Source organism: Pteronotus mesoamericanus, unplaced genomic scaffold, assembly GCF_021234165.1.
Source record: "Pteronotus mesoamericanus isolate MK-2021 breed Mesoamerican mustached bat unplaced genomic scaffold, CSHL_Meso_final scaffold_167, whole genome shotgun sequence".
In the NCBI taxonomy this organism is placed as follows: domain Eukaryota; kingdom Metazoa; phylum Chordata; class Mammalia; order Chiroptera; family Mormoopidae; genus Pteronotus; species Pteronotus mesoamericanus.
Genome location: NW_026555308.1, coordinates 25,770,659 through 25,798,138, shown reverse-complemented (window position 1 = coordinate 25,798,138; position 27,480 = coordinate 25,770,659). Strand labels below are relative to the sequence as shown.

Genomic DNA, 27,480 nt, shown 5'->3' with positions numbered 1-27,480 from the left:
CACGTGTGATAAAAGATAAAAACTTGGGAGGGACATCTCAGGAGTGAGGGTTCCGGCCCCACACCAAGACACCAGCCCAGGGTTCCAGTGCCAGGAAGTCCCCATAACTTCTAGCTGCAAAAAGCAACAGGTTGAGTCAGTGGAAGAAACTTCTGGAGTCCCAAGCAATTCCTTTTAAAGAACCCACACATGGACTTAGACTCACTCCCTCTGAGCTCCAGTACTGGGGTAGCAGCTGAAAGGCACCAGTGGTATACAGGAACTGAAGTGTCTGGCATCAAAGCGAGAGCTGGGGACAGCTTTCTCCCAGACGGAAAGGCGAGCAGAAGCCATTGGCCCATTTCTGAACCCTCCCTGAAAGAGCCACAGAGCAGGCAGAATGCCGTATCTGAGACTCCATCAATCTGGCTAACACTGCTTGCTCTACCCTGGAGATTCCCTGAGGCTCAGTCCCATCCAATTTACAGCTGTTAATAGAGGCTTTTCCATAAGAAAGGTTGGTCTTGGCTCATGCTTCACAACTTCCTAAATCTCTTCAAATAAACAAAAGCCAGCCTCAGTGAGCCCCCAACCCCCATTGCTCTTGCTAAGTGGCCCCTGACACAGCATTAGCAGCAGCCAGCCTAGATTCACAGCTTGACTTTGAGAATCTCCAGCCCAAGCAGCAGCTATCTCAGATTGCTTTATAGCTCAGGCAGGGTGGCCTCCCCTGCAAAACCCAGGTAGAGGCTGACCTTGGCCTGCACTACCTGGGAAACCCTAGGACCTGTGCACCCAGTGGACAGCTACAGACCATGTTGGAGCACCTCCATCCTGCCCCTGCACAGCTGATCCTCCACAGAGGGCAGAGTTTGGTGGTCAGTGGTCATAGCCAGGGCTTGTAGCTGACCGGCCTAGGTAAATCCCTCCCATTGATTTGCCAACAGCAACCAAGGCTCACCTACAAGAGGAGGGTATACCTAGCCCACATGAAGAATGCACCTCAAGTAACCCAGCTTGGGTCATAGGGGACGCTGTGTCGCTGGATCCGACAGGACACCTAGTACATTAGGACATGCTACCAAGACAGAGTCATAGCAGTTCTACCTAACACATAGAAACAAACATAGGGAGGCTGCCAAAATGAGGAGACAAAGGAACATGGTCCAAATGAAAGAACAGATCAAAACTCCACAAAGGGAACGAAACAAAATGGAAATAAGCAATCTGTTAGATACAGAGTTCAAAAGACTGGTTATAAGAATGCTCAATGAGCCCTGGCTGGTGTGGCTCAGTGGTTTGACCATCAGCTTGTGAACTGAAAGGTTGCAGATTCAATTCCCAGCCAGGGCACATGCCTGGGTTGTGGCCAGGTCCCTGGTTGAGGGCATGCGAGAGGCAACCAGTCAGCATTTCTCTCACACAGCAATGTTTCCCTTCCTCTCTTTCTCCCTTCCCTCTCTCTAAAAATAAATAAAAATTAACAAAAAAAAGTTTAAAAAAAAAGAATGCACAATGAACTTAGTGAGAACTTCAACAGCGTAAAAAAGATCCAGCCAGAAATGAAGGATACGCTAATTGAAACAAAGGACAATTGAAAGGGAAGTAACAGTAGAGTAAATGAAGCTGAGAATCAAATCAATGATTTGGAACATAAGGAAGCAAAAAAAAACAACCAATCAGAACAAGAATAAGAAAAAAGAATACAAAAAAAATGAGGATAATGTAAGCACTGGAACAACTTCAAGCATTCCAACATTTGCATCATAGGGGTGCCAGAAGAAGAGAAAGAGCAAGAAATTGGAAATCTATTTGAAAAAGTGAGAGAAAATTTCCCTAATTTGGTGAAGTAAAGACATGCAAGTCCAGACAAGATGGATGCAAAGCGGTCCACTTCAGGACACATCGTTATCAAAATGCCAAAGGTTAAACATAAAGAGGGAATCTTAAAACCAGTAAGAGAAAAGTAGCTAGTTACCTATAGGGGAGTTCCCATAAGACAGTCAACTGATTTCTCAAAAGAAATTTTGCAGGCTAGAAGGGATTGGCAAGTAATATTCCAAGTCATGGCCCTGGCTGGTGTGGCTCAGTGGACTAAATGGCAGACTGCGGACCAAAAGGTCATCAGTTTGACTCCCAATCAGGGCACATACCTGGGTTGCAGGCCAGGTCCCTGGTTGGGGGCTTGCACGAAGCAACCAATGGTATTTCTCGCACATCATTCTTTCTCTCCCTCTCTTTCTCCCTTCCTTCTCCTCTCTCAGTAAATAAATACAATAAAAAAAGAAATATTAAGTCACTAAAAGCAGGGCGCTACAGCCAAGATTGCTCAACCCAGCAGTTATTATTTAGAATTGAAGGGCAGGTAAAGAGCTTCCCAGACAAGAAAAAAACTAAAGGAGTTCACGATCATCAGATCATTATTATATGAAATGTTAAAGGGACTTAAGAAAAAGAAGAAAATCAAAACTATGAAAATAAAATGGCAATAAAACATACCTATCAACAACTGAATTCAAAAAACAAACTTAGCAAACAAGAATAGAGACAAGTGGAAGGGGCAGTGTAGGGGAAGGGGTGAAGTGGTGAGGGGAGGGGACTAAGGACAAACAAGTAGTGGCAGAACAGCCATGGGGTGTAAAGTACAGTATTGGAAATGGAGCAGCCAAAGAACCTACACACATGACCCATGGACATGAACAAAGGGGTGGGGACTGCCTGAGGGAGAGGGGGTGCTGGGTAGATTGGGACAAATGTCATGGCATAATCAATAAAATTAAAACAAAGAAAAAAAGTGTAAACATGGATTGTTAAGAAATGGAATAGAGGATAAAAAATTAGGTATTTTTCATTAACAGTCAGGTAAATATAAGTATATAATTCAGTTATGGGATACACTACAATATTTGACTCCATAAAGGTAGCAATGAAACTATTAAGGTATGTGTGTTTCATAAGTGTTGGTGTGTGTTTTAAACTTCTATTTTTTGGGAAGTAAAATGCAATACAGAGTATGCAGACAGAACATTCCTACAGCATACTTTAGTATGTAACATACATTTAGTATGTAATTGTTTTAGCAAAAAAATCATTAGTTTAGAAGAAAACAATGAATTTAAGGTGAATATGAAAGAAGTCCTCAGTCTAGGCTGTTGTTCTATCTATCAAATAGGCGGCAGCAAAACGATATTAACAACTAATTTAAAAATCCAAAATCTCTGCCCTGGCTATGTAGCTCAGTTGGATAGAGCATTGTTGTGATGTGCCAAGGTTCTGGGTTTGATCTCTGGTCACAGCACATACAAGAAGCAAATGATGAATGCATATGTAACAAACCTGCGTTTTTCCTCTAAAAGAAATAAGAAATTTTAAAAAATCCAAAATCTGTAACTGAAAAAAATAGCTTAGCTAGTATTCAAAAATTCACTTAAATGCCTTTCAAAAACAAAGCAAAAAGCAAAATTTAAAATCTAAACAGGAGTCACAAAAAAGGTAACAGTTTTAAAGGTTTGTCTTAGAACTATTTCTTATTTTGAATAAAATATTAAAAGTTTTAAACACTTAATGTTTATATACATTAGGCCTTACCCGTTTTTCAGGCACTGTCCTAAGCACCTTACAGGTAGTAATTCACGTACTCCTCTAGAACTCTATGAGGTAGTACCATTATTATCACTATTTTTCAGATGAGGAAACTGAGGCATAGAGGTCACATTAGCTTAAGTTCACATGACCACTAACTAGTGGAACTGAGGTTCAAATCCAGGCAGTCTGGCTATGGATACCATGACTGTAACTACTCAGCTATTTTGTAAAAGTGTTTACTCCATATATTAATATTTGATAACAATTTTGAAGTTTGCAAATGTTCACAGCCTGCAAAGTTATAAGTAGAAAAGTAAATCAGTGGAGATGGAAGATAACTTTTCCAATATAAATCTGAGTGGAAGAGATTCCTTTGAGCACACTGAAACATATGTTGCCAGAGGCTTACTTTTTGGCAAAAGAAAGGAAGATGACGAAATGACCTAGGTACTTCATCATGGCACTGACAGTGAGTCTGTTCTCCTCAAGGTTAGTCTCTAAATTGATATATGGTGAAACTAGAAGCCACACGTTTGCTGACAGTGAACTAAAAGACCTCTTCTGAGTGTTTCTATGAGTTTCACACGCGTATTTTGATTTTATCTCCTGGAACACTTACTCTCCCTCCCAGGACCCTCTTATCATATTGGCTAATACATGTTACTAAATTCAATGATATATTCACCTCTTATCTTTTTCCACTTCTTCGTCCAATTTAACACAGCTAATCCTACTTCGAAAATGCCTTCATCTGGATGTCTTCTCATCCCTCAGGCCATTTCTCCTTTTATCTAGTTATTAAGTGCTGGACTTATACCACACTGGGCCCTAGGCCTTCTATTGAACTCTATACCTATGCTGCTCAATTTGATAGTCACTAGCCTATGGGGCAATTTAATAAACTTAAAATAATAACATTAATTAAACTAAACATTCATTTTCTTGATTGCACTAAGCATTTCAGGTGGCTTGTGGCTATCATATAGGGCAGGACCATGATAGAACATTTCCACCATCGCATCAAGTTCTATTGTGTGGTGCTGCTCTGTACCATCCCCAAGTGGTTGTCCGGATGCGAAGAGGAGTTCGATGGAAAGTAACCTCACAGGGTGATCTGATCATGAATTCCTAACTGGGCAGGTCACAGTGGGTAGTCACTACCTCAGGCATGTTAACTTTTTAGTAAAAGGTTTGTCTTTGCCTTAAGCAAACCCTGTCCCTGGTTTCTGTGCATCTAGGTTACCATATCTTTGAAATACACCACCCTCAAGAGAGCATGTGTTAACTTATCTTAACTATCCTGTAATCCAATCCCTCCTTTCTCCCACCTGTATGTCCTGTTTCTTACACATCTCTAATTCAACGGCATAAAAGAAGCTGCAAGCTTTTATTCTGTGGAGTATTTGAGATCTTGTTCCCTGGCATATGTCATCAGTTTGGCTCTTAAACAAATTTATAAAAAAAATTCCCCACAGGTTTGGACTTTTCTTACATTGACACGTCCATGGTGTCAGTCACCACCTGACTGACTTTATTATCCAAACTTCTACTTTGAGCACAAAACCCAGGTAGCCAAGTACTTTCTTTACTTTTCCACTTGGCTGTCTCAAGGTTCCCTCAAGCCTAATATGCCCAAGAACAAAATTCACATATTTGTCTCCAAACCTACTGTTAGAATGTTTTCTTTCTCACTCATGTCGCCACCATCTAACCCCAGGTAATTAAATTACAAAACTCATTTACACCTTATTCTCTCTCATTCCTTCAATCCATTCCTAAGTTCTTTGAGTTCTCTCTCAAATTTTTCTCCTTCGTCTCCCCTGCAGCCTCTATAATCCAAATTCTTATAGCTTGATAAGTGGAGAGGTCACCCTGGATTCGAATCTTGGTTGTTTCATTTTTTTTTTTACTGGAGAGGAAGATATATTTGTCATTAGTTAGGTCACATTCTCCCAGGCGGGAAGATAGGGAAGGGAATCACTCAGGTGGCCCAGAGCAGTGTCATAGGGACAGCTCCGACCTCTGTATGGAAGGAGCTGGAGTCACTGCCTTCTTCTCAGTGGCCACCACAGCTGAGCTCTCTGCTGGCTTTGCCTGACACCATTGCCTTCTGGGAGGACATGATGCCCAAGGACAGCATGGCTTCCAGGCGGCTGTCACACGTGCAGTAGTAATTGTTAGAGACCTTGTGGCCGGGGCCCACAGGGATTTTGGAAGGAGGAGGAATTTGCCTGGCGATCTCCTGGGAATGCAGCTGCAGCTTCATCTGCAAGTCTCACCCAGAGGCCCAGTTCTATGGCCTCTGTATGAACTGGGTAGTGGATGCTATCTTCCTCAAACAAGTCACTCAACCTTTTTTTCTTAACCAAGTTTTTCATCTGTAAATTGGAAGAAATAACATGACTTTCTCCACAGTGTCCTAAGAATAAAAGAAGACGATGAATGTAGAGTGTTGCACAGTATCCAGGACATTAAGTACCCTATAAATGTTAGTTTATACTATCATCTCATGCCTAGATTACTGAAATTGTATCCTGTCTTTCCATGCTTATTCTTGCTCCTCTCCAATCTTCTCCCCACAAAATAACTAGAGACTTTTAATAAATATAAATCTGATCACATGCCTCTCCATCTCCCTGGAAGCCCATTAATGGTTTTATAGGGCTTTTAGAATAGACAGACTCACCCTGTTGTGGCTCAATGGATTGAGTGCTAGCCTGTGAATTGAAAGGTTGCTAGTTTGAGTCCTGGTCGGGGTACGTGCCTGGGTTGTGGGCTATGTCCCGTTGAGGGCGTGTAAGAGGCAACAGATTGATGTTTCTCTCTCACATCGATGTCTCTCTCCTTCTCTTTCTCTCTCCCTTCACCTCCCTCTAAGAATAAATAAAATCTTAAAAAAAACAACTCATTCATTTCTTATCTAATCACTATGCTTTAACCAAACTGCCTTCAAGCTCCTTAGACAGGTTATGTTTACTCCAAGAGGGCTTATGCCCATAATGTTTCCCTTTTTTTGAAAATCACCTGCAAGTTAATAGTTTAATCCTAATCAACCTACAAACTTAAGCTGAAAAGTCACTTCTTCCCGAAGTCTGGTCCCTTTATTCTACACTCTCATTGTACCATGTTTCCCTCTGTCCTACAACTTCTCAGTTTGCACTTACACATTTTTATGAATGACTACTATTTATTATTACTATACATTTTTTTTATTTTCCCCAACTGACATCTGATATTCCTGCCACCCAAGGTTGTTCCATTCACCATCTCCTTATCTAAGAAAACTGCAATACCATTCTTCTAGTTGTTCAGGCCAAAACCCTTGGATTCTCATTCATACTCCATACCCATCAGAAAATTCTATTGCCTCCTCAGAATTCAATCATTTTCCAAACATTTCAACTGCTACCCATCATGGTCGAAGCCACATCATTACTTCCTGAATTTTTGTATTACCTCTTAACCTCCTTGCTTCCTCCTTTGTCCCCATCACCTATCCCTTTGTATATTTACAAGATATCTAGACTAATCATTTAAATATATGTCAAATCATGTCATACCTCTACTCAGAACCCTCCATAATTTGTCATCTGCTAGGGACAGAATGGTGTCCCTCCACAAATCGATATATCAAAGCCCTAAACTATGTGACTACATTGAAGATAGTGTTTTTAAGGAGGCCCTGTATTTTGCCATGTATAATGCACATCCATGCTTTTGGCCCAAACTTTCAGGAAAAAAAAAATCACTCGTTTTAATTTTTTAATTCAATTTTTTTACTTATTTACATTTAGATATTTGTTTTTTGTATTATAAAGGAATTTTAGCATTTATTTTTTTACATGTTAGGGTACAAAAAAATTTATGTAACAAGTAATTATCAAACACAAGAACAAACACAAGGTATTTCAGGCACTACCCATTATAATGTGCATCCTTATTTTTCCAAAAACTTGGGCAAAAGTGTGCACTGTATACGGAAAATATGGTAATCGATTTAATGAGGTCACAAGCGTGAAGCCCTGATCTGACAGAACAGGTGCCCTTATAAGAAGAGACACCGGAGTTCTGTCTTCAACATGTGACTACATAATGAGGAGGTGGCATTCTGCAACCTGTCACCAAAACTGGGCCATACTGGAGCCCTGATCTCACTTTCCAGCCTCTAGAACTGTAAGAAAATAAATTTTTTTTTCAGTCACCCAGTCTATGGTATTTTGTTAGAGCAGCCCAAGTTGACTAATATATTATCCCATTCCAATAGAAGTCAAAGTCCTTCCAATAGCCTAAGAAGTCCTGCACGATTTGGTTTTTCATATCCCCAATCCATAAGCTCTCTGACCTGTCTTTGATTTTCCCCATCCCTTAAGCAGCTTCAGCCACACTGGCCTACATGAAATTCCATGAACATGTCATACGTGCTCTCACCTTTGTACTTTTGTTTTTCCTCTGCTTGGATTATTCTTTTCCCAAGTATTTCTATCACCCACTTCCTCACTGAAAAGTCACCTTCCCAGTGGGGCCATCCCATGAAAAATTTTACCACCTCTGTCTCACATACATATCCTATTTCCTTTTCCTTAGCACTCCAAGCATGCTCTATATTTCTAGGTATTTCTATCTTCCTACAGCATGCTAAATATTTTATCTATTTATCGTTTATTGCCCGCCCCCCTCTCCCTAGACAATATGCTCCAAGAGAGAAGACACTGTCTGTTTTGCTCACTGGTTTATCCCCAGAACACAGCGCACCTCATAGTAGGTGCTTACCATTTGTGCAGTCCAATGGATGTTGAATTCCAACAGCTATCTAATTAGCTTTGGAGCTAAGAGGCACCACACAGATCAGCTACCAAGGCACAAATTCCCTAGTGGAAACAACATTGCCTCAAGGACCACCTTATTTTTCTGGCCTCTTCTGGTTTTCTGCTAATATTACTAACGCTCAAAAAGGGATTTAAAAACTGGCTAATTATCCAAGGGCGGTTCCTTCCTCTCTCCATCTTTACTATAGAGATAATAAAATGAAATGAAAAGTTGTGCAAGTCAAATAAAACCATGGTTATGACAATTTTTTGAAAACTACCTGGTTGCCATTTTCTTAACAGCATTGTATTTGCAAAAAGTTCTGCAAACTCTGATCACACTTCAAAGGTTCAGCAAAGGACGGTGTTTATCCCCACAAATAAAACATAAAAATACATAGAAATACAGGCAAGTGATCAAAGAAGCCATTCATTGTTATGTTTTCACGTAGGGCTGTGGGTAGAATTTAGGTTAAAAATGGATTCTGCTAAGGACGTTGCAAAATAATTATTATCCCCTATATTTTACATTAGAGAAAACAGACCTGCAGAGGAGTACCTTTCTGTTTTAATTAAAACAGAGGAATTCTTCACAACCTACACCATTATGAAAGTTCCCGGTTAATTACTGCTCTCATATTCATTTCTGAGGTTCCTACCATTTTTGGAAATGCCTCAAGTTAAAAATCGTCATGAAACAATAAGGTATCACAACTAAACTCCCTGCTCACCTCCAAACATCACAGCTTTTAAAATAAAGGTGTCCTCGGAAGTGTGGACACACCCACTGCATCAAGACTGGGATTAGTCTCTCGTTATGCAAATCTAACGCTGCCAGGCGGGCGAGTTCACAGCCTCAAAGGCGGCACAGAGGAAATCCTGCCTTCCCCGAGGCTGAGGCCTGGAGTGTGTGCGAGAGCCACGGCGGCAGGAGCCCCCAGCAGGCCTCGAAAGGGGCGCACCTCGCTCGCAACTCCGGAAGCACCTGCGGGCGGGACAGGAAAGCCTCCAGCATCACCCGGAGGAGCCCGAGGCAGCCGGCGACTCCAGAACCACCGCGGGTACCACGCGCCTGAGGGGGAAGCGGCCCTGTAGCCCTGTAGCATCTCGCGAGATCTCGCCGGCTCAGCTTAAGTGCTGCGAGCTCAGAACTTGGAGGAGGAAAAAAAAAAAAAAAAAAAGCCAGCGGTCTAGATCCTCTAGAGCTGCCGCTGTGGTTGCAGCTGCCGCGGGAGCATCAGCAATCCGCGTGCGCCAAAGCAGAGCCCGCGCCGCCTACTCCAACCGTGCCGGGCGCCGTCCGCAGCCAGGTCTGCCGTGGCTCGGGCTACCGTCCAGTAGACGCGCGGCCCTAGGGGCGGGGAAAGAAGGAGGTAGCCGGGGGGCCTGCTCCTTGTCTCCGCAGAGCCGGGCGGGGGAAGGAGGTGGAGGGGTGGGAGGAGGGCGACGGAAGAGGAGGTAGCGGCGCGGAGATCTTCCCGGCGACAGCAGCCAGACGGTGCGCTGCTGCTTCCCGGTCGCGCGGCTCGTACTCCCAGAAGACCGGCGCAGACTGGCTGGACACGGTCCCTACGTGGGCCACTCTCGCGCGGGGTCGCGCAGTACCCCAGGAGGGCCGAGGCGCCGAGGAGAGTCCGCCGAGCGTCACTGCGGGACCGCGGGTGGGCGGGCTAAGGGGTGGAGGAGCCACGGGCCCCGCCCTCCGCGTGCTGCAGCTAGAGCCGCCACTGCCGTGGCCCCGCCGAGGCTTTAAACAGCGGGGCCCGCCCCGCGCCGGCTGCACTCTCGCGCTGACTCGGCTGCCGGCGGCGGAGAGCCGGCGACTAGGAGAGCGACTCCCTCATCTGGCGTTGCGACCGTGGAGGGCGTGCAGCCCGCGACGTCTGCCAGGCTTTCCGAGTCCACTGAGGGTCGGGCGGCGATGGAGCCGAGGCCTACGGCGCCCTCCTCCGGCGCCTCTAGGCTGGCCGGGGTCGGAGAAACGCCGCCAGCCGCCGCGCTACCAACCCCCGCGATGGACCTGCCCGGCGCGGCCGTGCCCTCGGTGTCGGAGGATGCTGCGGCCGCTAGCCGGGGCGGTGGCGGGGTCCGCGGCGAGGGCTCCGCGGCGGCCGGGGACGGACTGGGCAGACCCCTGGGGCCCACCCCGAGCCAGAGCCGCTTTCAGGTGGACTTAGTTTCCGAGAACGCGGGGCGAGCCGCGGCGGCGGCGGCGGCGGCTGGTGTTGGGGCGGGGAGCAAGGAGACCACCGTGGACGGGAAAGCAGTCGGTGAAAGCGGGCCGGCGAAAGGCAGTGAGGAAGCCAAGGGCCGGTTCCGTGTGAACTTCGTGGACCCAGCTGCCTCTTCTTCAGCAGAGGAGAGTCTGTCGGATGCGGCTGGGGTCGGAGGCGACGGGCCGAACGTGAGCTTCCAGAACGGTGGGGACACAGTGCTGAGCGAGGGCAGCAGCCTGCACTCGGGCGGCGGTGGCGGCAGTGGGCACCACCAGCATTACTACTATGACACCCACACCAACACCTACTACCTGCGCACCTTCGGCCACAACACCATGGACGCCGTGCCCAGGATCGACCACTACCGGCACACAGTAGCGCAGCTGGGCGAGAAGTTGCTCCGGCCCAGTCTAGCGGAGCTTCACGATGAGCTGGAAAAGGTGAGCTCTCCTGGCCCTTCCTCCCTCCCCAACCACTGGTCCGCGCCGACCGCGGGATGTGGCCGCTGGCTCTCCACCCGTGAGGTGGAGGGAATGGATGTGCACGACTTGCTGGCATCTCTATATTCAGCTGTCAAGGGTGGAATTGCAGAGGAATGTAACTCAATCTCCTAAAAGTTTGCAGCGGGTTTAGGCTAGTTACATGATACAGGAGAGCCTTCATTAAACAACCTTCCCCATCCAGTTACATTGCTCGTCTACGCCGCTTTCACATCCGAGCTTAGCAATTACCATCCCTCTGAATGAGTTCGCTTGTGGACCCCGGAAAGGGAATGTGCAGGAAGTATAGGTGAGGACGCCTGTCGGTAGAGAGTGAGGAGCACACCTCCATTTGTGTCCTTTTTAAAGGTTGTATTGTAGGGCTTCTGTACACCCATTAAGGCTCCCAAGAGTGGGAACTTTAGTGTTTGAAGGAAAAATCTTAACAGAGTGTGTTTGTGGTCCATGAATTATTAAAACTCAATTCCTGCAGTCTTGAATATGCAAAGATCATAAATCTTGGGACATGCTGTTCCTGATAATGGCATAAATCCATTTTTAATGTAAACCTTTTGGGAGAGGACTATTAAAAAAGGCGGAGGAGGGGGCACAGAGGGGAGAGAGAGGTTGAGAGAGAATGAGGGAGTGTTTTTTTTCTGTGGAGGAAGTCCAGAAAGACTTTCTGGGGTCTTGCATAAGTAAACACTTTGTGAACAGAAAATCATCCCTATACTGTTTCTGTAATTCTATTTTATGTCCATATAGGACTTTTATTTCTTTATGGTACAAATTGTTATTTCGAGACAACATTGATGCCTTTGAAATTCCGTTAATATTTAACTCTTTTATGAGTTGGGATTACTTGAAGTTTGCTTTTACAATGTGTAATGACCGCATTGATGGAATTTGGTGAATGTAGAGTTGGTACTGTGCAGGTTGAGAAGATCACAGTGTGGACAAGTTTAAATACAGAAGTATGAAATTTCTTCTTGATATGATTATTTGCTCTCATACAGGCATTTCATACAAGAATGTATTTGTACCAATGTTTGATAATGTAACATTTATACAGTTTGAAATAATTACAGAGATCTAACCCTTACAGCTTATTGATTAGAAGTCTGACATCATTTAGCTTTGGATAATACTACTCTTGTTATTCTATTGTATTTTGCCATATTAGAAGAAAAACATTTTTCATAAGACTTATACTCGGGTAGTTCCTCTCAAATCTATTATTTTTTCTTTTTAAAACTCAAAATCTTTATACAGTTAACATGTACCTGGTAATTTTCTTTCTTTTTTTTTTGAGAGAACTTTTATTATTGAAAATATCAGGTTTATTTCACCAAAGCTGAGTAGCTTAGTGGTAAAGCACTTTATATTCACCCATAAGTTTACATTAAAGGATGTTCTATTTCTTGAACTTGTATGCTTCCTACGAAAGTTTTGTTATTTTAAATTAAATTCTCTCAGTAACAAAGCATTTAAAGTTATCCAAAACTTCAGAGTTGTTTGTTTGTTTGTTTGTTTGTTTTGGCATTATTGGGTCAGTTTATAGTGTCTAAGAAAGAACACCTGTATTGTAAGTTGTATAGAAGTTGAAGTCACCCAGCTTTTCAGCCTCAGCTTTTTCAGCTTTCAGGGTTATGTAAAGATTGGGGGAAAAAATGCACATAAAGGCTCATGTTCAGTGCTTGAAAAATAATGGCTAGTGTAGTTATAATTTTGATCTTATACTGGCCCTTCAGAGAGTATCTAAACTCCATGATTCCAATTTTAAATCCTCTTAATTCCTACGTTATTAGATGAATGTAGTCTGTAAAATGTTCTGTTCAGAGTTTCATTGATGCAACAAATGGTATAATGAATTTTTTGTAGTATTTTGTATTCTACCACTCGGGTCCTTTCTGGCCAAAAAACCCTGCAAAAATGTTTATTAGGTTAACTAAGCATGGAATATAATGTTGAAGATAATTTTTCTTAGAATTTAGCCAACAGGTTAAAGAAATGTTTTGTGCTAAGGAGTACAAATCTGGCTACACAGCTGCTGAAGGAGGGCAGGAGAGGGGTGATAGCACAGGTTGGGCAGATCCTAAAAGTTGTTTCTTCCCCTGTTTAGATTTAAACAGATACTCAATTTAAAAACTCTTCTAGTGCGTCTAGCCCTCAGTGAACCATGATATTTAGAATTTTATAACATTTAATTCTAACAGTTTATTGATTATCATGTAGTATAATACTTTGGTTACTAAATACTTAAGCATCTACCATGGATCTGACTCTGCTAGGAACTATAGAAAAACAGAAGAAGTGAAAAGACAAGCACATCAAACTTAGGGATCTTGTCCTCCTTCTACTTGAATCCCTTTCATTGCCTAGCACTGTGATTTTTTAAAGTATTTTGCCTAAAATTGCAACTGAAGGGGAATAGTTAAATATCCATGGTGTATCTTGCTGTGTTAGGGAGCCATTCTAGGACCAGGACTCATGAGTTCTCTGTTTATCAGATATTTATTGATGAGATGAGTTTCTGAGGTGTTGGACACATGGATGTGACAGTGTGGAATTATGCAGTGCTTAGGGAAACAGATACTCTGTTTAGACATACATTAACCAAATAGTGGTACACGTAACATCGTTACAAACTTTTTATTTTCAATGCTAGGGAAGAAAAGTATAAGCTGTTAGTGAGGATATAATAGCATCTAATTTCAGTTGTGGTTGGGGAGGCCTTTTTCAAGATGTGTGACAGTAAAGCTGAAACCTGAAGGGGTAAGTTGCTCATAGGGTAGGAAAAGGAGCAGTATATATAAAGGTAATAAGGCGAGAGAGTGATAAATCCAAAGAAGTATAAGGAGGCCAGTGTTAAGATTTTACTATAAATGTAGTTAGAAGTGATTGAAGTAGTTTATGTGAGATAGCAACATGATCAGTTTTGTTTTAACACCTCTGGCTGCTGGGTGGAGAATGAATTGGCAGGGGCAAGAATGGAAGCAGGGAGACCCAAGCTATTACTGTGGTCTGGGTTACAGATAATAAGGCTTGGTGGTAGATTGAATTGGCTATAGGTAGATTGGATATGGGAATGAAAAAGAAGTCGATTCCCAGGTTTTGGACTTGAGCAACTGAATAGATGACAATACGGTTGCCTGAGGTGGGAAAGACTAGAGAAGGAGTAGATTTGAGGGATGGGGAGAAAGAATACTGTTTGAGTAGTCTGTAAGACATCTTGATCCAAGAGTCATGAGGGAGGGGGGCAGAAATGTGTGTGTATAGTGTGTATGTGTTTGTGTATATGTGTATAGAGTGTCTAAGGTTGTGGATGAAAGTGCTTAAGGAGAATGAGTAAATAAGAGAACAGGTAGGTATAGGTGTGGGAATGAGCCCAGAGAATGTCTAAAGGTCTGTTAAGATTGAGGAGACAGTAGGAAAGGGAATTAAGGAGGAGCTGGTGGGCTGGTCCAAAAGAGCTAGCCAGGAGAGCAGTGTCAGGGAAAATGAAGAAAAGTTTTAAAGAAAGCAGAAACTCTTCAAAGCTGATGCCAGGAAGTTTTTTTTTAAATACTTAAAAAAAAAAAAATACCCAAAGTACTGATTCCTGCCCCTACAAGAAAAAACAATGTGGAGGAAGAGTAAACAAAGATGTATTTGATAGACAACTTCATGTACGATGGAATGCATGATTATCAAATGTGGAAAAGTATGGTGTGTAGACAGTCAATCCATAATAGCTCCTACTGGGTTTAAAGCATCATTAAAACAGTTTTAAAAGTAGCATTACCGCCCTAGCTGGTGCGGCTCAGAGAATTGAGTGCCTGCTTGTGAGCCAAGGGTCTTCCATTCAATTCCCAGGGTAGGGCACATGCCTGGGTTGCATACCAAGTCCCCAGTAGGGGGCGCATGAGATGCAACCTCACATTGATGTTTCTCTTCCTTTCTTTCTCCCTCCCTTTCTCTAAAAATAAATAAAATAAAATAAAATCTTAAAAAACAAAAACAAAAACAGTAGCATTACCTTAGCACAATTGTCTTTGGCCAAAGCTTGGGAGGATTTTGCTGGTGGTACGTCGTTTTTTTATGTGGCCTATTTTTAGCCTTTTTCATTAATAAAAAGGGAGTTAAAGAGAGCAACTACATCAAGTGTCTTTTATGTCTTATGAGCTTGTTGAATTTTTAAATTTATTTCCTAAGATATAGGTCCTATACACATTTTACTCATGATAAAGTGGGTACATAGAAGCTGAAGAAATCGCTAATTGTCACTCTCACACAAATTGCTGCAGGCAGGCTCCCAGTGGAGCATGTCCACACCTTTCTTCCCCCTTTCTATCTCAGAGCCTGTACCTCTGCTCTCTTTCTCCTAAGTTCTAACAGTCCCTGCGAGACTTGCAACCAGAGGGGACAGTGGGCAGCAGCAGCTTGTCTTGGGCCAGGCCCTGAACATGCTTCCAAGGCCCCTTTTGCTCACTTTTCCCTGCCTTGGCTCCCTTCTGTCACTGTGACTTTGACTTCTCAGTGAGTCCATGCGGCCCAGGATGGCTCACTTTTTTCCTAATGTTTCTTCTATCCTAAGCCCTTCCTTTGTTTCACTGTCCCCAGCTTTAATAAACATACTCTCAAAATAAAAAATAAAAAGAAGGCAAGAAAGTTGTACAGAGGAAATTCATGCCCAGGTTTTTCTGATTCTAAGGACATAGTAATTACTCTTTCTTACTACCTTTTCTTCCTGCCTACCCCCCACACTTTACCTGTGATTGCAGGGATGGTGAGGGGGGCACGTTGGGAATTACCACCGTCGCCTCTCTACCATGACCTCCCGAGAGTGTAATGATTACAGAAGAGAGAAAGGAGGAGGAATTCTTGAGATGATGTATGGCATGACTGTCTCTTTCACTAGGATCTGAACCTGTGTCTCATTCATCTCCATACAGAGAATAGATACTTAATAAAGATTTATTCATTGTGAATGTATCAAGGTGGACAATTCCTTCCACTTAACAAGGACTTTCTGTAAAACGTAAACAAGTATTTTTATCTCCTCTGACTCCTGTAGCTGCTTCTGACTGGGCTGTGTTGATTCTTGGGCAAGAAATTCCACACATGACTAATTAGTTCAGTATTTAGTTCCTGAAGGTCTTGAGTTCTTGAAGGTCACCCTGGAGGAACAAGAATGGGCCACATCCCTGGGATTAGGAAGTAGCTGTAGTACCAGGATTGAGTAAAGGTGGGACCCTGATAAGAAATGCTTGCAAGTCACACTTTCTCAGTTTTGCCAGAGGCTTCACCCTGTGAAACCCCTGCCGCCAGAGGTTAAGTCTGTTTTATCCATAATACTGTATGCATTCCCTAAATGTGGAAAATAACCTGTACACTGCTGTCATAATTGATGTCTTCTCTATGTGTATTTATGTTCATACCCATATCTTCAATCCTGTGCAATTGGTGTCTAAAGGGCCAAAATAATGTTTCTTGGCTATGTATTGAGTGTGTTTGTTTTCATTAATTTTTAATTACACATTTCACATGTGTGTTTGGAAAGTCTGTAGTTCTAGTCAAATTGGTTCCATTTAATTGTTTTAATTGAAATGAAATGAATATGACTTTGGTTATTCAACAAATCCTTATTGAGTACAAACAGCACTATTCTAAGTGCTGGGGATAGAACAGCGAACACAACAGAATTATGGGGCTTTCATTTAATGGTAGTAGGCAATAAACAAAAAGGTCACATGTAATTGGGAAGAAAATTGAAGGTGGATAGTTGGTGATGGCTGGGGTGGGGCTGTTTTAGAGTAGTCAGAGGGAGCCTCTCTGATAGGTGAGCAGCCACTAGAAGGGAATAAGGGATCACCCCATGCAAAATATCTAGGGGGCAGAACACTCTAGGCAGAGGAACCACAAACACCAAGACCCTGAGATGGGAGTGTGCTTGGTGTAATCAAGAAACAAGGAGCCCAGCAGGGCTGGAGTGACAAGCGGGAGAGTGACAGGAGAGGAGGTGAAAGCAGTAATGAGAAACAGATATTGTAGAACCATGTAGATCATGATAAAAACTTTGGATTTTACTCCGAGTGATGTAGGGAGTCATTGAGTGTTTTGAGCATAGCCTTGACATCACTCTGCTAGCTCTGTGGAGAATGTACTATAAGGAAGGGGGTAATGGTAGAAGTCTATTGCAGTATTTCAGTCAAGGTGATAGGACTTTTACTGAGGTAATAGTGTGTGATACAGTGAGAGGTGTTCACATACTGGATATGTTTAATAGGTAGAATTGTTGGGATTTGCCGATGGTTTGGATGAGAGGGTGTATAGAAAGATTAATGCCAGGTTTTTCTGCTTTTTAGAGTGGAGTCTATAGACATGGAGATAGGGAAGACTGCGGGGAGAGCAAGTTTGGGAGGGGGACTCAAGAGTTAGATTTCATTTTACAAATTAGTTCTACAGTGGGGTAAAAACTTATAAAATTGCAGCGACTGGTTAGTGAAATAAAAGAACTTAAGAAAATGGGATTTAAATAATTGTATAAAAATGTGCTTTTATGCTTCAAATTTAGGTAAAGCCTTGAAAATCAGTTTTCAAAGGGATGGGGAACTAATGGATCGATTCCACAAAATGAAAGTGTTGAGGGATGGACAACGAGGAAAACTATTTAAAATACTGAAGATAAAAACATATCAATGGCTTTCTATTTAAAATATGAAAGCTGTCATCTGACAATGGCTTTATTATTCTAACGTTTTTCACTAGAACCAGTACCAGTGCTGTCTTAAAGCCATTGTGTAAACTATGAACCTGGTAAAAGAACTTGGGGATTTCTAATTAGAAGAAGGGGAAAATCTGAAAAGCAAAAATAGTTTAGCAGAGTGTAGTGTATCTGCATAAGCTAATTTAGGGGTTAGTGTGTTTGTATTACCCTTGGACTCAGAAATTTCCCTGTTTTAAATGTTCACTCTGCTGTTCCTGAACATCCACAAATTAGGTATTCATTTAGGTTAAAAAACACTGGCATGATTCTTGGGTTGGTGTGAATAAGTTCCTTTATCAGTGTAGCTTTGAGTTTAGTATGCAAATCATTTTGGAGGGTAGGTGGCTTGGTAGGGCAGGCTTGATTACTCCATTGGAGGAAGACTTAAGGAGGATCCACGACCCTCTGCTGTAATATGACTTCTACCCCATCATTTTACCTAAATAATTCTTGTTAAAGCCACCAGTCACCTCCATCCTTACCACCAATACAAGGACACTTTTTTCCCCCAGCAACATTCAACCTTCCAGCAGCATTTGGTGTTCTTTTCAAGTCTTCTTATGATCCTTGGCTTCCATAATACCACTTTGTCTTTTCATTTTTCTTCTTCCTGTCTGGTTCTTTCAACCTAGGGTCTTTTGCAGTTTTCTTTATCTTTAAATTTAGCCAGCCTCAAAGTTTCATTCTGGGTTTTCTTCTTCCTCTGGCTTCTTCCTTCTCCTCCTCTGTATTATCTGTCTGTAGGCTGATGACTCCCAACATTCTGTGTCCCATACATGCACACCCCTCTTCTGAATTCCAAGCATCCAATGCCTGCTGAACATTTTTGCTTTGTATCTCAAAGGCACCCCAGACTCACAAATTTATGATTTCTTCCCTCCCCCTTCAGAAACAAAACAACCCAGGCCTTTCAGTGGGTTCTGTCCGTGAACGGTACCACTGTTCATCATATTGCACAAGTGAGAAACCTATGAGTCATTCTTCACACTTCCTTTCATTCCTCCATATCCAATTCATCACCAAGTTCTATCACCTTTATTTCCAAAATATTCCTTTAATCTTCAGTTGTGGCCTGTCCCTCCTACAGTAATCTTTTAACTGGGTTCCCTGCATTCATTGTGCCCTCCTATCACTATTGTACCCAGAATGATCTTTTCAAAACAGAATTGGTTATGGCATCCTTTGGCTTAAAATTAGTCCTTCATTGTCTAGCTCTGGCCTACTTATTCTTCAGTGTTAAAATTACTCAGTGGCACAATACCTTTGGCCATAGGCACTATTTGTGATGCTATCCACAAACTCTTCCTCCCTGCCACCTCATACACACCATTAACTTCCCAGTTTATGTATTTCACTTTAATCCTTATTTCCTGAGAGAGGAAGCCTTACTGTTCTCCAGTCTAGAACAAACCCCTTTTTCCTTAAAACTCTTATTTCATGTAGTGGCAGTATATTAGTGTGGTTATTTGAGTCAACTGGAGTTGACATCAAGCCCCATGAAAAGCAGACTGTGTATGTGGCTGTTTATCATTATGTTTGTCGTATCCTGTATATAGACCTGACATAGTTGACTCTCAAGCAATGTATGTTGAATAATAGAACTAGTTTTTTTTTTAAATAAATAAATTAATGTAGTCTTAAACAAAAGAATCTTAAACTCTTTTATATGTCTTATATTTGTTATCTTTAATCTATGTAGTTTGTTCAACAGGCAGATTGCCCCAATATGCACAGTTGGAGTTTAAGGCACAAAAGAGCTAAGTAACCAGTACAGAATTAAAAGGCCTGTACCTTTTAATTAAAAGGCAGAACCAGGGTTGTAACTTCTAGCAAACATTCTTACTTCCAGTTGGTGTTACTTCCAAAAATCTGGACTCCTCAGTTTCACTGTATAAATATATCTTTTCCTAGTAGAAAAGTCTTCAAAAGAAATATAAGAAAGTTTCTTAAAAATGGAGTCTTGCTAAATTTTTTCTTCCATTTCCTCTGCCTTTCCCTATCTATGTCTCCCAAAAGTGTGACCTAAATTTTCAAATGTTCTAGGGTTGTGTTTTTTAATACTGTAACCAATAGTCACATGTGGCTCTTGAACTCAGTTTAAATTAAAAGTAAAGATTCAGTTTAGTTAGTTGAGTCACATTGTAAGCGCTCAATACCATACATGGCTGACAGGTGTTGTATTGAACAGTGGAAATATAGAAATTTCCGTCATCACAGAGGTTACTATTACACAGTACTATCGAATTTGCCTTTCCTCATTCCTCCTTTTTCTTCTTTTCATCCACATTAGATACTACCAGTTTAAAATTATTAACATTCAAATTTTCTTCTAATTTTGCATGAGATTCTTCCTTAAATGTTTCTAGAACATATTAGGCCCTCAATGAAGTGTTTGTTTATTCAGTGGAATTGTCTTTTTCTATCTGATAATTGAGATCTGGTCTTTAATTGGAAAGGCTGTGTTGAATTTCTTAATATGGTATAAATTGTTAGGGCTTCCAAAGCACTCTTAAGCTACATATCTGTATTTGGTCTTCAAATCTATCTTTGGAGGAGGTGGATTTTCAGAAGGTCTTGGAGTAGCAGTCTGGTTTTTCAAGGTTGTGATTTGCCTAAGGCCACGTAACTAATAGTAAAGCTGAAAAAATTTTTTTTAAATGTTTATTTATTTTTAGAGAGAGGGAGAAGGGAGGGAGGAAGAGAGGGAGAGAAACATCTATGTGCAAGAGAAACACTGATCAGTTGCCTCTCACCCTCCCCCAGCCTGGGACCTAGCAACCCAGGCATGTACCCTGACTGGGAGTTGAACTGGCAGCCTTTCCGTTTGTGGGATGATGCCCAAACCACTGAGCCATATCAGTCAGGGCTATGAAGCTGAACTTTTTGAAATTAGGTCTTTGCCTCCCTATCCCTTTCTTCTGGGCCAGTGATTCCCAAATTTGTAAAAGAATCTCTTGGAGAAAAATTAGACTTCTCTCTTCCAAAGAATATATAGGTAGCTTTTAAAAAGCTTTCTGGTGATTCCCAGAAAGTCACACTTGAGAACCAGTATCACAGACCATGTTGAGTGTCTTACACTTTGGTTGTCGCTATGACAGTTGTACATAGTTATTTTCTTTACTTAACTTTGAAATACCCCTGTATAGACAAGTGCTAACAATCAAAGATCTGGTTTTAACTATTAGACAACTGTGTACTGAATAGTATTAAGTTGGTCCATTATTGAGCATCTGCCATGTTTCAGGTGCTCTCTGTTGTCTGGGCACAATAACCTTCCAAACCAGGTAGTTTATAGACAGACAAGCTAAGACGCTAATGGCAACTTGCCCACGTCTCACAGCCAGTAAGTGTTAGGTGCTGGAGTTAAACCTAGGCATGTTAATGAAAGCTTGCATGTGAGGCATTAGGACAAACATATATGTTGCTTATTAAGTGGCCTGTTAAGATCCTATAGGGAATTTAGACATAGAAGTACTGTTAAGTTTGAATCCTGATTAGTTCATGTGGAATAATTGGGCCTAGCTATTATCTCTTTTTATAGAACCTAATGGTTTCAAACATAAACAATCAAGCTTTACTAATTTTGAAATTTAGCTTTATGGTTATTCTCAGTACTGGCCTACCTACACATTTCTAGAAATAATAGATTTGGATTGGAGAAATTACTATACTGTCCTACTTATTTCAATCTCAGTCATTTGCCAGATTTGCTAATCAGAAACAAAGCTGACCCAGTAATTAAATTAAGCAAAACAACAACAATGACAACAAAAAGGATTTTATGTAAAAGGGATTCACCACACCTGCTCTTGGGGACTGTATAGTTGCACTTTATACACAGTTATAAAAAATACAGCTCTCTGGTTTCCAGAGCCAAGGCAGGTTAGAATGGAAAATGAACACTGGGAAAGGTGGATCCAGAGATAGCCAGCATATTGTAGAGACAGAAGATAAGAAAAGCAGAAACAGAATTCTCAGAAAATAGCAGCCTAGAAGAGCCCTCTAGTGTAGATCCAAAGATAGAACCTGAGTTTTGATTATTGCAGCATCTCCATCTAACATCCTTCTGGCACAAAGTAACAACAGTGTTTATAACCTGTTTTGGTGTGTGTGTGTGTGTGTGTTTTAAGATTTTTAGAGAGTGGAGAAGGAAGGGAGAGAGGGAGAGAAGCATCGATTGGTTGCCTCTCATATGTGCCCTGACCCAGGACTGAACCCACAACCCAGACATATGCCCTGACCAGAATTGAACCAGCAACCTTTTGCTTGCGGGACAGTGCCCAACCAACTGAGTCATACTGGTTAGGAACAGTGTTTATAATCTTGATATAAAATAGAGTCAACAAACTACATATATTTGGAAAATTTCAGTTTCGAATCATCCTGCAGTATCAAATTGTAAAAGGCTGAGGATTAATCTTTTTCAAAACCAACACTTTTAAGAATTTACTCCAAGGGATTTACTGTGCTTTGTTTATTTAAAATGTTTTATTGTTTTATTATGAAAAGAAAATAATATAGAAGGGTTGGAAAATAAAGTAAAATCCTCTAACTTTTTAACATTTTTGCATTTTTATGTATATCTTAAACTATAATTTTATATCCTACTCATCTCATCTGGCATCAGATAACTTATTAGTAAATAAGTAATCAAAAGTAATCTCCTATGTCATCCATAGTACTCTTCTATTTAAGTGAATGTTTGTATATACAAACCATGTAATATGTGTACCATAACTTCCATTTTCTGTTTGTAGACTGTTTAGTTCACTTACATTTGGTTGTAAGTAGGCCTGGTATTTTGCTATGTGTTTTGTATTGTTTTTCGTTCCTCTAAATTTTATTAGTATTCCATTTTAATGTTTGTATATACAAACCATGTAATATGTGTACCATAACTTCCATTTTCTCTTTGTAGACTGTTTAGTCCACTTACATTTGGTTGTAAGTAGGCCTGGTATTTTGCTATGTGTTTTGTTTTCTGTTTTTCGTTCCTCTAAATTTTATTAGTATTCCATTTTAATTCTTCTGTTGACTCTCTAGTTACATGTCTTTTTGCATTGTATTTTTAGTGCTTACTTGACTTAAAATTTTGAATTTCTTCAGCTAATATATGGGAACTTTAGAACAGATTCTTTTTCTTTCCTTAGTGCTCTACTTGTCATATAAATTATAAACCCAACGATCCAAAGTCGTATTTTGCTTTCGACAGTCATATGGCTTTAAAAGAGAAAATAAAAAGAAAAATACATACTATATGGGATTTATTTTTATTTTTCCTTTCCTCTTGTAGACCTGTGCTGCCATCTGATACTGTTCCTTCCATGAGTACTTCTTCCATGATTACTTCTTGTAGTGGAGGTCAACTGGCAACAAAATTCTTTCAGTTTTTGGTTATCTGAAGATGTCTTTATTTCACTTCACTTTCAAAAGATAATTTTGCTGGATGTACACTTCTTAGTTGACAGGGTTTTCTTCTTTCAGCTCTGATAAGCACTCCCAGTATCTTCTGGCCACCATTATTTCTAATAAGGAGAAAGTTCATCTCTGTATACATTGCTTTTCTCTGGTTGTTTTTAAGATTTTTCTTTACCTTGGCTTTCAGCAGTTTGACTTGCAAAAGGATGTTTCTCTTAGTGTGTGTTCTTTTCCAGTCTGTTAAGTTTCTTGAGTTTGCAAGTTACTGCTTTTCACTGCTTCCTCCTTCTGTCATCTCCATTCTGCTGTTGAGTCCATCTGGTGAATTTTTCATTTTAATTATCGTAATTTTCAGGTCTAGAATTTCTGATTTTTAAGTAGAGCTTCCATTTCTCTGTTGAGATTACCTCTCTGTTATTCCCTGGTAGCATATTTACCTTTACATTTTGAACATGTTTATTGTACTTAAGTCTGAAGTCATCGTCTCCTAAATCTAACATCTGGGCCTCCTTGGAGTTAATTTCTAATATTTTTCCTTCTGAGTATGGGTTATATTCTCCTGTTCAGTAATATTTTGGGATGAAAACTGGAAATGTAGATAATACATTGTAATGGCTTTAGGTTGTGATTGTTGTTTATATTCTTCTCAGGATTATTGCTTTCTGTTGTAAAAAGTACTTAACTTCCCTAAGTTCAAACTTCAGACTGGCTCCTCCTCAACTTATTCAGTAGCTGATGCCTCTGTTCCACTTTATGGTTTCCAGCTATCTTTTTTTTTTAGCCTGGCTCCTTGGGGAAGGAAGTTGGTTTTATTTATACCAGATCTCAGTTGTCAGCTGAGATTTGGGGCCTACTCTTGCTATCATTCCATTTCTTCCTAGAGATTCTCACTTAATTTCCAATACTTGTGCTGGCTTTTGGACTATCTTCTCTGGTGGTTCAAGCTAAGAAGGCTTCACTTACAGCCATCCAAATTATACACATTTGGGGAATGCTATCAGTTTAAAACGGCAGCGAACTCAGGAACCTTACCCAAAGCAGCTCTGTCTATCAAGAGTACATGTATTTCATTTCTGGTCTCTGCTTTTTGTCAATTTGCCCTAGGTTCATCCCCATACATATGTAGTTAAGCTGTTAGTCATGGGTTTGAACCTTGGTCTTTTCACTTAATACTTGTGTTACCTTCAGAAAAAGGACTTGCCATCTCTGATGTTCAGTTTCCTTCTATAGAAAGTGATACTTCATAGTGACAAATAATTATATGTTCATGTGAGATATACATGAAATACCAAGTGCCTGTCATGCACTAAATATAATTTTTGTTATTACATGTTTCTCCATGTATATTTGTTTTTTTTCTTTAAAGATTTTATTCATTTTTTGAGAGAAGGGAAGGGAAGGAGAAAGAGTGAGAGAAACATGGATGTGCAAGAGATACATAGATTTGTTGCCTCCCCCATACCCTGAACTGGGGACCTGGCCCACAACCTAGGCATATGCCGTGACTGGGAATCAAACCAGTGACCTGTCAGTTCGCAGGCTGTCGCTTGATCCACTGAGCCACACCAGCCAGGGCAAGAAGACAGACAGGGAGAAAAACATCAGTGTGTGGTTGTCTCTCCTGCCCCCGTAACTGGGGATGTGGCCTGCAACCCAGGCATGTGCCCTGACTGGGAATTGAACCAGCGACCCTTGGGTTTGCAGGCCAGCACTCAGTCCACTGAGCCACAGCAGCCAGGACTTGTTTTTATAATATTTTGCCTGTGTATGATGCCACTAGTCGTGTATTTATATTCTTGACAACTTTTGTTTCTTATTTAAAAAAATAAAATAATTTTCAGTGTAACTCACATCGTTACACTATTAATACTGGAAGGTACAAATTTTCTGGTAATTTGAATTCAAATGTTTTCAAGTTACTAGTTGACATTAGTAAACCGTATGGGATTTGAAATGATACATAATTATGCTATTATTAATGCATTCTGTTGTAACTCAGTCTTGAATGATCAGTAAAGAACATGATGGGGTACGGAGAGGACTGAATTCTTCGACTGCAGTCAGCAGTTCTGACGTCGTTCATTGTAAAGTCACATGGGCTCACCGTCCACTTTTATCTGAGGCACTTGAGTTTGAGCTTTGCATTAATGCCACTGGAAATTAATAGACCATTGTTAACCCGAGCAGATTGGATTCCTGTAAAACAATACTTTGTTTTGAGAGAGTAGTCTTTATGGGGAGCATTACACTGAATACACCAATCACCGACAGCACGGATAGGAAATGTTGATAATTTGGGGGTGAAATAATGGCTAGTACTTGATGAAAAAATTGTTACAATAAACCCAGTCACTTTGGCATCTAAATTTGCATATATATGCATCATTTTTAGTTACTCATTTGACTGTGTTTCATGATACTAATTTAACACTTTGGCTTACCTTAGTATTAAGCAGATGCTATTAAGCTATATTAGAAATTTTTACCTTTAGAGTATCTTTATTAAACTTTAGTTCAGAGGTTTGTTTATAGGATTTAAATAGCATTTTTTGGTGAACTTTAACATTTTTGAAGTGCAATTTTGGGTTTAAATCAATAATAAGATGTTTGTAAACAAAACAATAAATTTTTGTATATTAACAGTGCCCTGAAATAAAGATCCCCACTCCTTTGGCTGTCATTAACAGATTTAATTTGCTTAATTAAAGCTGGGCCCAGAAGTTTAGCTTCTATTCTCAGACTATGCAATTCACCATGAACCTAGGCTAGCCTAGCTGTAAAGTGTTTCTCATGTGCCACTAAAGGAAATAGGGAAGGGAGGAAGCTTTCATTTACTAAGCATGTTTTTAGTTATAGAGAAGTTGCAGAACATTTCTAGTAGTGTGATCTGTGATCATCAAAGCCACATTCTTTACACTATACTCAGTTGACTTGCCAGTGGTATAGGTGATAACTCCTTTCTCACCAGGCAGAATGGTGAGGCCATGTTTGTATGTAAAGGTCATTGTTTTTTTATTCTTCCAGAGGTACTCTTAAGCTTTGCCAATATCGAATTATTAGAAGCTATGTAGTAGAGTCTAAATGAGTGATGTTTTGCCATATATATTTTTATGTATTTGTTCAACATCCAGTTATGTAAACTCATGACATGGGCAGTTACAATAATAGATCACTTATTTTTTGTTTATAGTAATAGCCAACATTTATTTAGCACTTAGTCTGTTAATGTCAGGCAGTATACCAAGCACCTAACACATTTTTTTGTTACTCAAGTCTTTTCATTGTGGAATATAGCAGAGGGAAAAAAAACATAAATGTATAACCTAATTAAATGATCGCCATCCAGAGCAAGAACTGGAGCACTGCTGGCACGCCCAGCTATCCTCAGTGCACTCTGTTGTGATCCCTCTACCAAAGTAGCTGCTGCATGACCTAGGGTGGTAATTTCCTTGGGCCTTTGTCTTGATTCCCAACCCTCCCAAAATGGCTTTTACTACCTTTATGTATTCCTGAATAACATTACAGTTGATCCTTGAACAAGATGTTTTGAACCGTGCTGGTCTACTTATATGTGGATTTTTTTCAATAAATGCTGTACCTGTATTTTCTCTTCTTATGATTTTCTTAATATTCTATTCTCTTGCTTCCTTTATTGTAAGAACATAGTATATCATGCATATAACATACAAAATATCTTTTAATCGACTTAGTTTGTGTTGTTCTTAAGGTTCCTGGTCAATAGTAGGCCATTAGTAGTTAAGTTTTGGGGGAGTCAGAAGTTTTATGTGTATTTTCAACTGCTTAGTTATATGTGTAATCTCTGAATTGTTCAAGGGCCAACTGTAGTGTAGTTTTGTCTGCTTTAAAATTTTATATAAATGAAATTATACAGGACATTTTTATCTGCCATCTTTTGCTCACTGCGTGTATTTATAATTCATTCATTTTCATTGCTATTTCATTTTTATTCCATTGTTTGAGATGCTACAATTTATTTATTCTTCATGGGAGGAAACTATATGTTGGGTGGATTGGGAAAGAGGAGGCTACTTTTAACCTAAGACCTAAAGGATAAAAAGGAGCCCAGCCACATTCATAGTGTGTTATAGGCGGAGGGAACAGCAAGCGACAAGTCTCCTGGGAGAAAATACTTAAAAACCAGTATTTCAACAATAAAGCAATATTATTATCTAATTAAATACTTTAGTTGGAGCTCTTTTAGTAATTTTCTAATTTAAAGAATAGGAGTT

General features: G+C 40.6%; 1 protein-coding gene and 1 pseudogene across 3 annotated transcripts in view; one reads left to right on the top strand and one right to left on the bottom strand.

Moving 5' to 3' along the window:
* Positions 1-470: 470 nt before the first annotated feature.
* Positions 471-9,475, bottom strand: LOC129083518 (NADH dehydrogenase [ubiquinone] 1 alpha subcomplex subunit 7-like; annotated as a pseudogene).
* Positions 9,476-10,126: 651 nt separating this feature from the next.
* SLC12A2 (solute carrier family 12 member 2) overlaps positions 10,127-27,480 on the top strand; it is a 93,019-nt gene continuing 75,665 nt past the window's right edge. For 2 of the 3 annotated variants that reach the window (XM_054589868.1, XM_054589867.1), the window contains exon 1: positions 10,129-11,025. In XM_054589868.1, the coding sequence (XP_054445843.1) occupies positions 10,291-11,025 (735 nt within the window). In that variant the 5' untranslated portion in view covers positions 10,129-10,290. Of the gene's footprint in view, positions 11,026-27,480 lie in introns of all 3 variants that reach the window. The other variant, XM_054589869.1, reaches the window with a different exon arrangement.